Source organism: Apostichopus japonicus, chromosome 8, assembly GCF_037975245.1.
Source record: "Apostichopus japonicus isolate 1M-3 chromosome 8, ASM3797524v1, whole genome shotgun sequence".
Lineage (NCBI taxonomy): Eukaryota > Metazoa > Echinodermata > Holothuroidea > Aspidochirotida > Stichopodidae > Apostichopus > Apostichopus japonicus.
Genome location: NC_092568.1, coordinates 11,985,989 through 12,001,818, shown reverse-complemented (window position 1 = coordinate 12,001,818; position 15,830 = coordinate 11,985,989). Strand labels below are relative to the sequence as shown.

Below are 15,830 nucleotides of genomic sequence, written 5' to 3'. Positions count from 1 at the left end.
AGCTTTAATGGCCCAGATAGAAGTTCTTGTATATCAAGTTTTGATACTAGTGCTTGTGTCAAATTATCATTACATGCTCATGTACGAAAATCATTTTCAAAGGGAGACAAGCAAAATAAGGGAAAAATGTAAAGTAGATTTGAAAAGAAACTATCACATTAAACAACAATTTCTTCCAATTTTAGGACATATAAGGGCAATTTTTAGAATTTACTTTTAGTGCCAAAAACTTAAGAACATGATAGACAACACAGGAATGACATAAGACAACATTTTAATGAATGAAACACAAGTATATGTATTGTACTCAGTAGCAATCATTTTATTTTCACTCTGTTATATTCTGTCATGTTCAATACTGCATACAACCATAAACTGATGTACTGTGGAACAATACAATACTGAAGTGGTGCACATGTATAAATCATACTGTATACATAGTAACAGTCAACGACAGTTACAAATGGGGTAAAGATTTGATATTAACCATGACAAGTCACTATATGAAAACTGAATTCTACAAATGTATAGCTATAAGTTAAAAAATTATACTACTAAATATATTTTACAGTATATGAATATATTATTCATACATATACATATTTATATATTAAAAAGAATTGAAAATGTCAAGGTGGTTTGCTCTCAAGGCAACTTTTCAATAAAACAAAAATCAAGGATAAAGGCAACGGCTTTGGTACTGACCCCAAATTTTTAAAAATTGCTAAAATGTTTTCAAAGTGTTCTTTGGAGGTTATGAGAATATTCTGCATTATTCAGTCTTGGAGATTGATAAAATTTGACAAATTCTCTCTCAATGAGGAAAAATGTGTTGAGAGTTGGCAGTAAAATGTTCTTTGAGGTTAGGGTTCGAATGAACTTTTTGTGATGTATACTACCATATTTTGGGGCAATAATACTGATGAAATTTACAAAGAACATTATGACATACAAAGAACATTTTGCACATCCCAAATTTATGTGGTTTTCTTTTAAAGGTGTATAATCCCCTAAAATTAGGCATTACAAACTGTTAGGACTTTCCACAGGTATTTACCTGCAGGTGTTAGTACTCTAGTTAATTGCCAAAAAATATACCGATGATCGGACATGTTTTTGTTGGGAAAATAGAATTTCATAGAAGCAGTAAACAAATGTGTAATGTTTCATAGAGGTGACCATTATTGGCATATTTCTTTGCATATGAGTTCTTAACAGCAAAACGTTGCAAACACCTGGATTATTAGTTTCCTAGCTCAATCGAGGATGCATCTTCTACAACAATTCATAATCTACTTCTTCGGTATTCAAATGTGTTTGCTTGACGACCATAATTTTCACCTTGATTATATTGGTGACCCTCCAATGAGGGACGTTGTGTCCTGGGGAACAGGTATAATAGGAACAGGTATCCTCATCTTATATGACTGTTTTCTAAATGATTATGGGTCCTTAGTTGCAACTGGTGTCATATGTTTGAAACTTTTGACTAAATCTATGTCGAGAGGCTTTTATCCCACAAATATAAAAATTGTTGTTTCTGAATATTTTCTGAATAAAAAGGAATGCAAGACCGAGTTGAATACCATGGATCTGGTAATAATCTGATTTATGTCAAATGCATAATTGCCGTGGATTACTTATTCTCAACTTGTGGATTCTGTTTGAAATTCTGCAAAGCCTTCACTGACTTGCTGTCCTTCACACCAGTGGAATAAATAGAGGTCCTCATCAATATTTCATTTAATAATTTCTCTTAATTACACAAGACAAGTACATGAATCTGTTCAAACTCCATTATCAAAAATAGCTTATTTATATTAAACTACACCATCATCAATTCAAAACTTAAGAACTTAAAAACTTGGAACACAATTTTGCAATTTACTACTTTCCATTCTTGCACAAAATTTAAAGAAGGCTGGGAAGTCGAATTTTCCATCAATTTCTTTAAAATGCTTAGAAAAGTATTGTTAGCCTTTTCAGATTTTAAGAATATAAGCTGCCCTGCTCCTCACCTGCCCCCCCCCCCCCCCTCATTTCATTTATGTCTTCCTCCTCTTCTCTCTCCTATACCCTCTCTGATTTTTCCCTACTTTCCTGTCTGTAGATTCCAAGACTACTTTATTCTGAATGAACCACTGCACCAGAAATCTAAATATATTGTTGTAACTAAAAAGTATTTAAATTTAACAATTAACAGTATTAAGAACTTCACCTTTGTTATTGTAATCTAATGGAGGCACATTCGACCACCTAAGAACACTTATACTGTCCCCTTACCTCCCCCTCCTTAACTCCCACCCCTCCCTCACTATCTTTTCCTATCCCTTCTCATGAGAATGTCCAATTAAACAATTTAAAAAAAATAGTGTAGATCTTTACGCAATGACAAAAGAGAAAAAAAGGCAAAAAACCTATTGCACAGATGATATTGTCTTCAGAGAGTCGGAACTGAGATGGGCGGGGAGGCGTAGATGGGGTAGCCGAGGGGTGGATCAGCGGATTGGACAGTGAGGTTTCTCAGGATGATCGGGTGGGCCTGGATGCTGTACCTCTCTTCGTCGTCGTTGGTCATGTAGAGTAACTCCAGAGATAAGGACGACCATAACGCTCGTACCATCTCTTGATTCAAACTGCCGACGTAGGCCATCACAGGCTGGTGACTCAGAACTCTACCGTGGTAAGTGTTCTAGCAGGTAGAGAGAAACAGACAAGACTTGAAATATAAAACTGGTCAGTGGCTAGAACAACACTATCAGACCCATTGATATTGCTATTGTTTCAGTGGTGCTTAGTGGTGTTTTTATGGAAACAACTCTTGTGATCATGATGTCATCACCTCTCAGCTATTAGAAGGCTTTAAGTTAAAGCAGTATTTTGAGTTATCGGACTGGTTTTGCTTACCATCGAATGTATTTGGGCAGAGACTTTTTGTGAGTTTATTGCAGTAACATAATAACAGAAGTTTATAAGTCTTTGGACAGCTTTATTGCGTTTAATACGAAAAGACCTAACACACTACAGGTATCTAGTCTACTATGCATGCACTTATCAGGACTAAGAAATTGTTGCCAATAATTTTAAGCTTGTTGGGACTCTCTGGATGAAACAACATTTCCTGGATGGTTTCAAAACATTGCACCAGTAAACTCTATTGGATCTGGCAACTAGACTAGAGTTATGAAAGGTGACCAGCTACGTACTACGACAAACTAAAATGATTATATTCAGGTACTTATCATCTATTCTTCTTTACTTTATTCTGGCAGTTGTCCTATCTTTTCCCATACTACCATTAACCCTGCAATCAGCCATGTGACATAATACAACACATTTCACATGTAGGAAGCTGACAGTCTAAATTCAATATTTTATTATCTACTTAACTTTTGCTCTGTTTCTTAAAGAATGTTTCTTTGCTACAAAAAAATGTTGGTCTGTAAGACTGAAATATTTAAACTATGCAACATTCTTAACTTCATCCCCTTTTGCCCTGCCTTCTCCTCCTTTCATCTCCCCTCCCTTCTTGTCCCCTTCTTCCGATCTGCAAGCTCTGACAGCTAGTAAAAGCCACTATTTTTAAGCAAACTTTGTCACGTACCTCTTGTGGATTAAACATTAACGAGAAGAGTTCTGGTTTATGTCGTTTAATGGCTTCCTTCCATTCCTCGTCAGTATCGCTCCCTAAATACCAGTTGCTCTCGTAGTCCTCAAGGTTCGTTATCAGATCTTCATCCTCGTCCCCTTCGCCGAGGACGATCTGGTCGTACGCCAACTTGAATGCCAGCCTGTCAAGAGGAACGAAAAGAGGTATTGGACTTAAAATTAAATTAATGGCTGACCACAACATTCATCCACAATGACAATTGTTACAATGTAGTATACCAAGAGGACTAATCACTAGTTTCACTCAATCCTAGTTGATTGATTCCACAAGCTTCACCTACTCTTCTGTATCTTCCACTTAAAGGTCCAAAGAAAGCATAAAAATTCCTCCCCTTGATTCATATCATACATTAACAAATCATTATCATTGTCAAAGGAGAGATCTGCAGGACAACAAAATGATCGTAAGAAAAATATACAAAACAAAATTAGCTAAGTTAATACAATTTGTCCCCTTCCTTTAATCGAAGGTTGCACAGTTGGCACAATGCAGTGGTGGAGCCAGGATTTCTCGAAAAGCAATCAGAATATACCAGAATTACTACCAAAATGGTGGTGCATATTAACAAAACATTGGCTAAAAAAGTAAGGCATCCACCCACCTGAAGCATTTATATAAAAAAAAACTTTCACTGTGTACCTTGTGATTATCAAAATTATGTTTTTAGCACTGTTTAGTCATAATCAAAATTATAATTAATAAGGAGGACCAGAGACCTGAATCTGCCACTGCATTCGTGGTCATATATACTGATCTTTAAATGCAGGATTCAATGTTTGTTGCTTTATAAAATAAATATTGCACTATATTTGCATTGCATTTGTAAAATGTACAGAAATCACCAAACAAACAGCATACTGTCTAACACAGTCCTTGAAATGTTGGTACTCTCCCCCACCCACCTTTCCAAACTTATAAAAGTTTGCAGAAAGCGTTGGTGATCGAGAGGCTTGCAATTTACAAATTTAATGGTATTACTGGATGTTGGATTTCAGTGCTCAGAGCTGAACATACTTGAAGCAACGACACAGGATTCATTTTAAGTGCAAGTAAAGGGTACCTTGAGCCAGCTTATCTTGGTACAGGTATTCTAGCCCTGGGTCAAGCCATAACTACAGATTCTCAACTGTGACAATCCCCCCCTCCCATGCCCCCTTTCCATTTAGATGCCAAGCTACATGAAGTGGTGTAGGCAATAAAGTGGTCATCTCAGAGAAGAATATGGGACTGAAAATGAACCCGATTGCCTATTGTGAATGCTTCTTGGAAAGAGGTTTGTAGTCCAGAGCTCCTACCAAATGAGCTGATGGTCCCCTACTTAGATCAGGTTCCGAACCATACACTAGGCACTCAACCATCCCTAAACCCCTCCATCCCCCCTCCCCCACCTCTGTTAAAGGACTAGTATGAATGCAACAAATGAGACTGCTAAATGCATAGCAGAGTGGACTGCATCTAAAGAATTCTAATCAGAGAAAGACACAATCACTGACCTGAAAGCTTGCTTTGCTATAGAAAAGAGTTCTCCATCTTCAGACATCCACTCCAAGTGAGGAGACCAAGGAGGGTCACCACAATAAGCCCTGTAAACATGCCAAGGGCCATTCTTGCCCGCCAACAGGCCGTCTCCACAGAGGACCAAGTGGCAGGCCGTCGTCAGGTAGGAATACATCTCTATGAGAGCGGGATCAGAAGTCATCTCATCCGCAACCTCCTGCGAGGATTTCCCATCGGATTCCAGCTGGAGGTGGAGTAGGATGCTCTTAAACCAATCAGTGGAGAAATTACCCAGGAGAGGTTGTAATGTCTCCGGGTCGATGGGAATTTCCCGCCATTTAAACGGTAGACTCAATCTCGAAGAGTGCGGTGACCTAAACTGGATAGAATTGGCCAGTTTGATACCTGCTCCTCTCTGCTGGACATTTCTGGAATCTTCACCTCCGTGCTTTGGAGTACCTTTATCTACCACCGGAAGTCCAAACTCCAGTTCCCTCAAGAGATCCTCCTCTTCGTCTTCCACCTTGACCGTACCGGGGAGGTCATCAAACAGGTCGTCTGAGGTCGGCCTGCTCTCGGCGTCTCTTCTCTCCGGTTGGACTTTATCCATCTCTAAGCCGCCATCATCATCACTGCAGCTTCCTAGACTACTCCAGGAGGAAGACTTCTTCAGCTCGTAAGAAATGACACTGTGAGGTCTCGACTGAGACGATTCCGGATGGCCGCTGTCTTTACTCGGGCACGGCTCATGAATCTGAGTCACCTTCTTTGAGTCTGCTTGCTGATGAGAAGCAGCAGAGAGCGTTCTCGATTTCACTCCATCTAATCTCGTCGGGGAAAAGACTGATAAAGGTTTCCTCCCTTGCAAAGACTTGGAAGATGATTTCCTCGGACTGTAATCCTTCCTCTCTAGGACATGTCGGACAAGAACCCAGAGGAGGGTCTTGTAAAATGCCGCGTTGATCCTAGTCAAGGTATCGGGGGAGTCGATGATACCCGTGAGGGTGCTCTTGGCATCAGAGTAGGTCTTAAAATTGATGACGTCCATTGGGGTCATGGTATGAGCAATATAGGGGTTCAGGGAACAACAACCACCGATCTCGTTCTCGAAGGCAACTTCAAACTGTGCTTCCAGTTCTGACGCTTCCACGGTGTGGCAAGAAGTCTCCTGTAGTTCCATACCTTTGACACTTAATGAGTAATACCCAAAGCCACACTCCATGATTTGTACCCATACCATCCTGTCTTGAAACCTGAGTATATAATGGTAACCTGGTTGAGGTGCACCTGCATGAGAAGAGAGAGAGGTGGAGTGAGAAAAAATCAGGAAATTTGACAAAGTCAATACTTTGTTTTATGTATTATTGACCTTAAGCTCACGTCTTCTAGAACAACTTTAGAACAAGTTGTATAATTTTTGCATCAGAGTCAACAGCATGCTTCATAATTCACACCTCGGCAGTTATTTTCCTTTGTCTCCAAAATAAAAGTGAATCTAAAACAAAGAATTCAATCTTAGCACAAAATCTACAAAAATTACACATTAGTCATACCTTTACATGGTTTCTTAACTTATAAGATGATGGCTGAATTTTTTATAATTACGACCAAGTGATTAGGGTTAAGTTACCAGCTGGTTACATGTTTTCATTAAGAAAAATTGATGCAGTATTGGAGTAAATAAACATGAAGAAACAAGAACAAGACACAAAGAAGCAACCAAGACAAAAACTTACCCAGACTACCTGCAGAGAGTGCTTTCTGAAATGCTGCCACCAGTTGAGGTACCATCTCGGTGTAGAAAATTGTGTCCCTACAGACACTGGCTGAGTTTCCCACCCCTCCAGGCCAGAAGCGCATCGGCCTTGGAAACCCAACGAGGATGACCGGTAAGGTGAACAGAGGCAAAATGGGAGCGGACAATACACCGGCAATCAGAATGAGTAGAAATATGAATGGAAATAGGAATATAGATACCACGATGAGAGGGATGGTAGAGGAACGTCGCTGCTTTTTGACGGTATACGAGGTGACCAGAATGGTCAGGTAAGTGTAGAGCTTATGAAGAGTCTGGAAAAGACGATCCCTTGCCAGCCCCACCACTAACAACTGGAGGCCCAGACCCATCGAGGTCCAGGTCGACGTCGGCGACGGTCGAATGACGGAGTTGACGAAATGGACCACAGAGATTTCCAAAAGGGAGTTGCTTGTGCTCTGCCAGATCTGAATGGAAACAAAATTGGACACTATGACACCCCGACCGAAATTTGTCTAAAGTCATGCGTTTGATTAGAATGGAATGGAGGTCATTTATGCCAGATCTGAATGGAAACAAAAATGGACACTATGACACACCAACCGTTGTCTAAAATCATGTGTTTGATTAGAATGGAATCAAGGTCATTTATACTAGATCTGAATGGAAACAAAATTGGACACTATGACATACCGACCGTTGTCCAAATTCATGTGTTTGATTAGAATGGAATCAAGGTCATTTATGCCAGATCTGAATGGAAACAATATGGACACTATGACACACAGACCTTTGTCTAAAATCATTTGCTTGATCAGAATGGAATCGAGGTCACTTTATATGCAAAACCACTTGGAACCTCATTCCCCTCCCTCCCTCCTCCTCTCCCAACCCATCTCTCACGATCACTCACTAATTGGGGAAGCTCTTTGTCAGATCCCGATCCCAACTGCAAATTCTACTTACACAGGCCATTTAAATCAGTGACAGCAAGGTTTGATTCAGTTACCTTTTAGAGTTTCATGTAGGTAAACTAGAATTTGGTGTCAAGGCAAAATTTCATTGTAGTATTAACCACCTGCAAACATCAAATCCTACCTTCTCATTCATTATTTGCAAAATGTGGTGGGATTTCAGAATAAAAGAATCAAAGCAAGTAGCTGGTTGAATGTGTAAAGCTCATACTTCATAGCAAAACTCAGTTGATAGCAGATAAATTAATCGATTAAAATATCTTCTGAAGCTATTTACCCATCTGAAGGCTCTACAGCTTCCGAGTGCAAGACTAAACGATGGACCAGTCGCTGCAGACACACTGATGCCCAATGATATGTAAATGACCATTATGACAGGCATAACTGCAAGAGAGGAATTAAACATAATTAATTAATTATACATAACTAGCAAATACAAGTAATGCAAATTATCCCTATCTAGTTTTCCATTACCTAACAATTGGGTATACAGCAATATCTGTAATTTCACCAGGGGAAAATATAGACTATTGGTGTGAGGATGGGGGTGGTGAAGGGAGGGTGAGAGGGAGAAGAGTGATGCACTCCACTTATTTGGTGGTCTTTCCCAACCCTAGAAAAGTAAGCTGTCCACACCAAACACAATTATAACAAAATAGTAATTAAAATACTAGGGGTATAAGGAATATCTTTTGCAAAGATACTGAACATATTGTTGAAGATTAGCATATAGTAGCACCATTGCAAATGCAATATTTTAATGTCATTTTAAAGGCTTGGTTTTACTTTAAACCTTAAATGAAAATGGTGCTGCAAAAAAAAAATCTACACTCACACTCAGTGATGAAATCTCTTATCAAAAGAGCTAAAACAATTGAAAATAAATATATCTGAAAATATTTGTGTTAAAACATACGAAGGAGAGTCTTTGAAACTTTGAAGGTCTAGATATAAAAATAAAAATATTGATGTGTATATCGTAAGATCATCTCACGAGTGCATAGAAATGTTCACATTCCCTTAAGGCTGCATCTGAAACTATAAGTGCTATAAATAAATATAAAATAGTGGTCAATAATTATGAAGGCACCCCCCCCCCACCCACTTGGAACATTACACTGTCAGGCATACATAAAATGAGTTTTATTTGGACTCACCAAAGTTCATGACAAATTTATGAAAGACCCCAATAAATTTCAGTTTTCTTTTCCTCTTCTTGAATTTCTCCCTGTGGTTGACGTCTCTGGGATACAGACAATTTCGGAAGACACCAAACACGTAAACCTGCTGACATTGACGGAGCACGGTCTCTAACTTAGCCGCGACGATGATGCTGATCCCAAGAATTTGCCAGACCGTGTTGGAAAAGGCAGCAGAATAATAGTACATCGCTATGGTGACGCCTCCTGTGAAAACCACAAGTACCACATGGTGTACTACCACCAATACCCAGTGGCTGTTGTGTTGGACGAACACGACCTCATCGTTGACCGTCTGTGAACTGGTACTCCTTGGTTTCTTAAACAAACTCATTAGTTTCTCTACTGCAAAGTTGGCAAAACCGGATATGTCCACACTGAGAATGTAACCTGTTAGAGCACTGAAGAGGATGATGGGAAGGATAGAGGGCAGTAGAGAACATATCGCTAGAGAACAACCGGATATGAAGAGCATGAGGATAAGTCTGTAAGATAAAAATATTTAAAAAGAATGGTTGAACAAAAGAAAATAATACAACACAATTACACACAAAGGTTCTCTATAGAAGCAAATACATGATTTGAACATTAAATGTACAATGTGCACATCATCCATATTAAAGACAAACCAGAAAACTTTGGCAATAAAATTACATGATTTGAACATGAGAACATTTACAATGTGCACATCATGGGTACTAAAGACATACCAGAAAACTTGGCAAAAAATTATATGATTTGCACATTAGCTGTACAATGTGCACATCATGGGTAAGATAAAGCAGAAAACTTGGCAATAAATTACATGATTTGAACATTAGATGTACAATGTGCACATCATGGATATTAAAGACAAACCAGAAAACTTGGCAATAAAATTACAAGATTTGAACATTACATGTACAATGTGCACATCATAGGTAAGACAAACCAGTAAACTTGGCGATAAAGTTACATGACTTAAACATTACATGTACAATGTGCAATCATGGTTATTAAAGACAAACCAGAAAACTTGGCAATACCTACAGCGTTACTCGTTTATCTCCAGTGTACTGTAATTTGAAGGCATATTAAACTGATAAACTTATCAAAATGAAGTTGCAGTAGATACAGAAGTTTATACTGCAGATGTAAACAAACTACTCACCACATATCAAAAGTTTTAGAGGTAGGAAATTATCCGTTTAACCTCTTCACGGTAAAATTTGTGAAAGATAAATAGGATTTGAAAAGTGCGGCCTTACATTTACCCTTCCTGTGCTTTACCAACTGAATTATTCAGCCCTTAGTTTAAATTGATATTGATCAATAAATAACCATTTCTTTGCTTGGAGGTGCAAGATGGGAAGAAGAGGGGTGGTGCAGAGTAGATGTCACAGTACCATTAGTACTGTAATCTGTTGCTGAATTTACTTTATTGTTGTAGACTGCATGGCATACATTTACAAATGCAATTCATGATTGTGTCTGCATTGCTTGCAGGCAAATCATCATATGCTTGGCTAGCCATGCAGCTTTATACTAATGTCAGACATTGAAAATAGGAGATAAACAAGTGGAAGACACTTTTAAACCCAGTGCATGCACTGCTTACTACTAACATCAATTCTGCATAATATTCTACACAACTGAAAAGTGGACTTGCCTATATCCTATGTGATTTATATTACACACAGAAATGTCCCCATGGATAGATGAATATCTTATTACTTTGGATGTGTCTAGGCAAATGTTTAATGGTCCTCGGTCGTCCGAAACCACCAAATTTTTGTTCGGACAACCAAAATGAGCTGTGGAGGTTGTGCTGCAGATTTCAATCATGAAATGTTTTAGTAATTCTCAAGTACTGTGTGTATTAAAATGCAGCACATTTCATTGGCACACCTGAGCCTGTTTAATACAGTCTTCCTCTTCGACAGAATACCTAGTGATGAACGCTGACATTACTGTTAGATAATGAGTACTTACCTTAAATTGGTGGCCATTGGTGAGCCTCCCAGAGCATGGATGAGGAATTGTTCCATCAACCATAACACCAAAGCCTCTAATGGAGGAAGGAGCCCCCAAGACCAGAAAACAGGTAACATGATGAAAACAATGTGAAGAACCTGGTTAAGAAGTAGAAGATTCCAGGCTGGAAAACATCTGAAAAGAAAGACATTTGAGAAAAACTGTTGAGTCTATCAATTGGCAGCATTTAATTATGAGTCCAGTATGCAAACTACTTGAGTCCTCGTTGCATTGTTCATCAGTGCAAATAGTTTCAGAAAAAGGATAATAAATGGTGTTCATGAACAGTAACTATATGTGTTAACATACTGAATGTAAAAATCTTTCACGTTTCATGGAAAATTACAAAACAATTTTTCCTTTCCATTTATGAAAATAAGTTACTGGCACCCTTGCAGGTGAATATTAACTTGAAGCCAGGGGGGCAATATCTGTAACTTAACAATTTAGTGACTTAGTTAGTAGTTACTATACTTGAGTTAACAGTAAATTGATACTTTGTTAAGTCTGAAAATTGACAACACATAACAGCCAGTTCTGCAGGCATCATCACCTTACATTTAAGTTCGAGAAGGTTTTTAGGGGACACAAACCCAGCCTTCATCTTTGGCTTATAAGAAAGAGATCTTTGTGAAGAACAACTCCCCCCCCACACAGTTAAGAAATATCAAATGCTACATGTATCCATTCTGAGCCTTGTTAATTGAAGATGAAATATGTTTCACACAAGTACAGTACAAGTACACTTCAAAGAAGTGTTCAAAAGGATTCCGCTGAAAAAGGAGTCACAGAATATGACTCCAGTCGGGGATGCATGTGGAGTCACAAATAACTGGTAGATATACAGTAATTCAACTCCACCATAAATGAAGTATTATTGTGGTGGGTCTTACCTCCATAGTAAGTCAACGAGTAAAAATACCAGCACATAGAACGGTCTGGACAGGGACGCCAACTCTGCGACGTCTGTGGTCCGAAAGGCTGCCATCTCTGGGGGCGCTCTCACTGTCAGGGAATACTGAGCGATGCATAGAACAAACCAACCTCCTATGTACCATATTACAGTGATGACTGTATTGGAATAGAGCAGGTAGAATGTGGATGGGGCTAAATATATGAGACCTAGCCCGCATATAAGGCCAGAGAGAAGGGAATGGAATAAAATGTTCACTTTAAACTGTTTAACTGGTATGAGATACTGAACGACGTGAGGGCTAAGACACGAATCAAACTCGACTTCGTCTTCTTCGGAGAGGATGTTCTGAACTCCATCTGTGAGTCTCGTCACCTCGGAGGTTCTCCTCTGTAATGAAATGCTCGTTAGCTGCGTAATGAACACAAAGAGGAAGACCAACAGACCATAGACGGCGGCGTAAATGTAATCCCCAAAAGAAAGACTGACACCAAAGATATTGAACTCTAGGAACAGAGTTAAAATACCACCCAGAATCCAAGGGATGATAAATATCACAATTTGAATCAAGTATGCATAGATGGGGGCATCATTCCCTATTTTCAGATTCAGACCTCCTAAGATTGTCTGAAGGTATCTCTTCTGAACAAAAGGTTTCTTGTAGCTGCTGACCAGTTCAATTTCCATGATGTGATACTTTTAAGTTGCGTTTTCATCTTTAGAAGGTCCCAAGGGCAGAATAAGGATTGTTGGCTGTACAAGATTCCGCTACATTCATATCAATGTATGAATTAGTACCTAAGAAAAGAAAAATGAAAATCATCTAAGCAAACAAAAGAAAATCCCTAGAAAATAATTTTAGTATCATTCATAGATACTAGATATTAAATAGAAAAATCAACTGCTGTTGTGAATAATACAGTATATACCAGATCAAGAGAAAAAACTTTGTATTTTGTCTTATTTTTATGACACGACATGCACATACTTTAAATAGGTGGTTGAATGTAGCAACGCAACACTCATTTCCCACATATTTAAACATGAAATTTTCAAGACCAACACATATATGTACTGTACACGTTTCCTACAAAGTATACACTAATAAGGAACTATCTTAGGCTACCCATAGCAGACATAAGAATTGTAACTCTTGTGACATGTCTTGCTAACTCATATTGTTAATTTGTATCAAGGGGATTGCTAGATGAGCAAACAACCCTAAATATGGCATTGATTTATGCTGTTAACTTTGTCTCAGACTTCTTAACAACTTGCTCAGGTAAGTCTTGATATGCACTGGTAAGTCTAAGGCTAGCTACAATATCCAGCACATGATCTATTTGTAAGGCTGGATGGAATTCCTTTGCTAAATTGCAGGAAGGACAGGACAGGACAGAAAATTACACATCCAAGGAAGGGATATACATCCAAATTTGACTGTTCTGGACAAAAAATACAAACAATATATACTTTCTTAAATGGCATCATAAAAATATATCAACAATGAGAAGAATTTTTCAATAAATGACATTTCCTACCATTTCAATCTGGACTAAATTTCAAAATTCAATGACTTTCAATAATTTTTTCTATTACCCTACGTTCCAGCTATTTCCTTGCTTTCCAGATTGTCCAAGAAAAATTTAGTGTTCAATATTTGTGTAGCAGTTTTGAAGGCGGTTTGACTTGGTATACTAAATATGGTTCATCGTCCGAAAACTTCTATACATCTTTGCACAGTTTGTTTACATATATAGCAATTTACCAATTTTTCACAGCATTTTGTAATGCGATACTAGATCAATTATTCCCTGCTGTGTGGGCAGGAACAATTTACACTGTCAATAACTTAAAGTCTAAACATGACAGTATTGCTAGGAATATAATTTTTTAAATTTTATTGGGCATTCAGATAAAAAGAAAATGCTTTACGATATGGACAATCTACCCGGTGTTGGCTCTCTCTTCAATTCAATTTAAGCGAAACTTTTCTCAAGGAAGAAATTCTTCATCGACAAGAGCACTTTAAATACCATTCTATACGATAAGTCTCTAGTCTTTCTTGACACTAGTGAAATGAATATAATTTTTGCTTCTGAATTCATGAATGTAGAGGCTTTTGTTCACGGTGGGATTTTTGTGTGTGTCTGTAATGGAATCATTCACTCTTACTTTTTGTGTCCCTTTGCCTTATACTCATGGTTATGGTTAACATGTGGTCTCTAATTTCAGGAGACAGTCTTCAGATGTCATGTACTATCCTAGGAATAACAGAAAAGTATCCCTACAATTGTCCCCTGCTTTCATGTTATGTCACCACTCAGCACAAGTGTCCCTGGAACTATACCCACAAAACACTGCCAATAATAATGATTTATAAAAATGGCTGCTTCTGGAGGATTATAAGTCAATTGAACGTTATCCTTCGAATATGCCACTGCCAAACATTGCGAGGCCCTAAAAATCCCACCCATTAACCCCTTAACATACATGTTTCTATGGTGTGTATAGATGTCAACATCAAAATAATTATTTACCTGACTAAAAAAGTGGTCACCTTACTTATAGTAATGCTTTTCATCATTATGGTAATAATGAGAGTGAACATAAGGTATATACATTCCGGGGCAAGACATTGTAAACTTAACAAAATATATAATGGGATTAGTGCAATTTCAAAGCCAAATCATCTGTGTATACATTCACATCATTACGGTTCTTGCACATTGCTGTAAGTTCCAGTGATCAAATGTCCAAGATTAGCCTTAGATAAAGGCAATGAATAATTTGCCTGATGCCAAATCCAACTGTTTACCTTTTTTAACACTCGACATACCGTAGACTATAGGCCTACACAATCACCTCATACTCAGTCATACTTCATAGAAGCCTCTCATTCTCAGTGAGTAGCTTTCAGTTTTAGCCTAAACAATCATGAACAATACCTTCGAAGTAGTTACCAACTATTACTTTGGATAATACTATTTTAACGAAGGAACTAAATACATAGCTGGGGTAGTTACTAGTACTTAGTATACAGTAGTATATATATTGGCCGCATTGCCATCGTACAGTTTATTACGCAGCTTCTTGACTTGAGCCTAGCCTAGGATGATACATACATTAACACTGTCGAGCGTCGTTGGTTACGATTCCTAAATATTTATATACCAGGCACAAGTTCACAACGGTGTCATGAAAAGGTTATTAGGCTTAATTACTTTGAAGAGAGTAGAAGTACACATCACGTTTGTTGAATAAATGACATCATAATGAAAACGGAACTTCAAAAAACGCAATTGATTCCAATAAGGGCTCTGAAACTCTTTGAAACCAGGTTCTATGATTTCGTTCAGTTAATATAGTTGGACAAAGTGAAGTTTCCCGATCAGAATTTACCTGTTTGAAGGTAGCAGCCACTAACAGCAGCCAATATAGTGTATACATCAACGTTAAGCTGATTTCCCAGACACACCTGCCCATCTTTCAGAATATACAAATGGCTACGTCCTACCATGGAGCTATAAACAGCTCCATCGTCCCACTTAGCTAAATTGATAGAGCAGGACGTGCCGTGATCATAAAGGGAGTTGCGTAATCAGATATTTCAAGGAGGAGTAGGGGGTTCGAGGGACATGTGATGGTTAGAATGGTGTTCATTATATTGTGTCTCTACATCGTATTTTTCCATGTTTTAAAGTAACCAATGATTGTTGTGTAATGCCTAGGGTTTATGCTAGTACTTTTTTGCCTGCACTGTCTCACTAAGCAGTTTTGATAATTTACCACATAATCCAAGATTCGG

At 38.2% G+C, this 15,830-nt stretch overlaps 1 protein-coding gene across 2 annotated transcripts; it reads right to left on the bottom strand.

The window, feature by feature from the left end:
* Positions 1-299: 299 nt before the first annotated feature.
* Positions 300-15,429, bottom strand: LOC139970687 (pecanex-like protein 4). Of its 2 annotated transcripts, none has more exons than XM_071976588.1 (9): positions 15,148-15,429; positions 12,003-12,820; positions 11,068-11,244; positions 9,055-9,581; positions 8,175-8,281; positions 6,904-7,390; positions 5,164-6,454; positions 3,605-3,791; positions 300-2,692 (listed from the first exon to the last, which is right to left on the bottom strand). In XM_071976588.1, the coding sequence occupies exons 2-9, from the start codon at positions 12,707-12,709 to the stop codon at positions 2,441-2,443; spliced, it is 3,735 nt and encodes a 1,244-aa protein (XP_071832689.1). In that variant the 5' UTR covers positions 12,710-12,820; positions 15,148-15,429; the 3' UTR covers positions 300-2,440. The 2 variants fall into 2 exon arrangements, with proteins under 2 accessions (XP_071832689.1, XP_071832688.1); XM_071976587.1 differs by having other exon boundaries at positions 15,247-15,429.
* Positions 15,430-15,830: the final 401 nt, after the last annotated feature.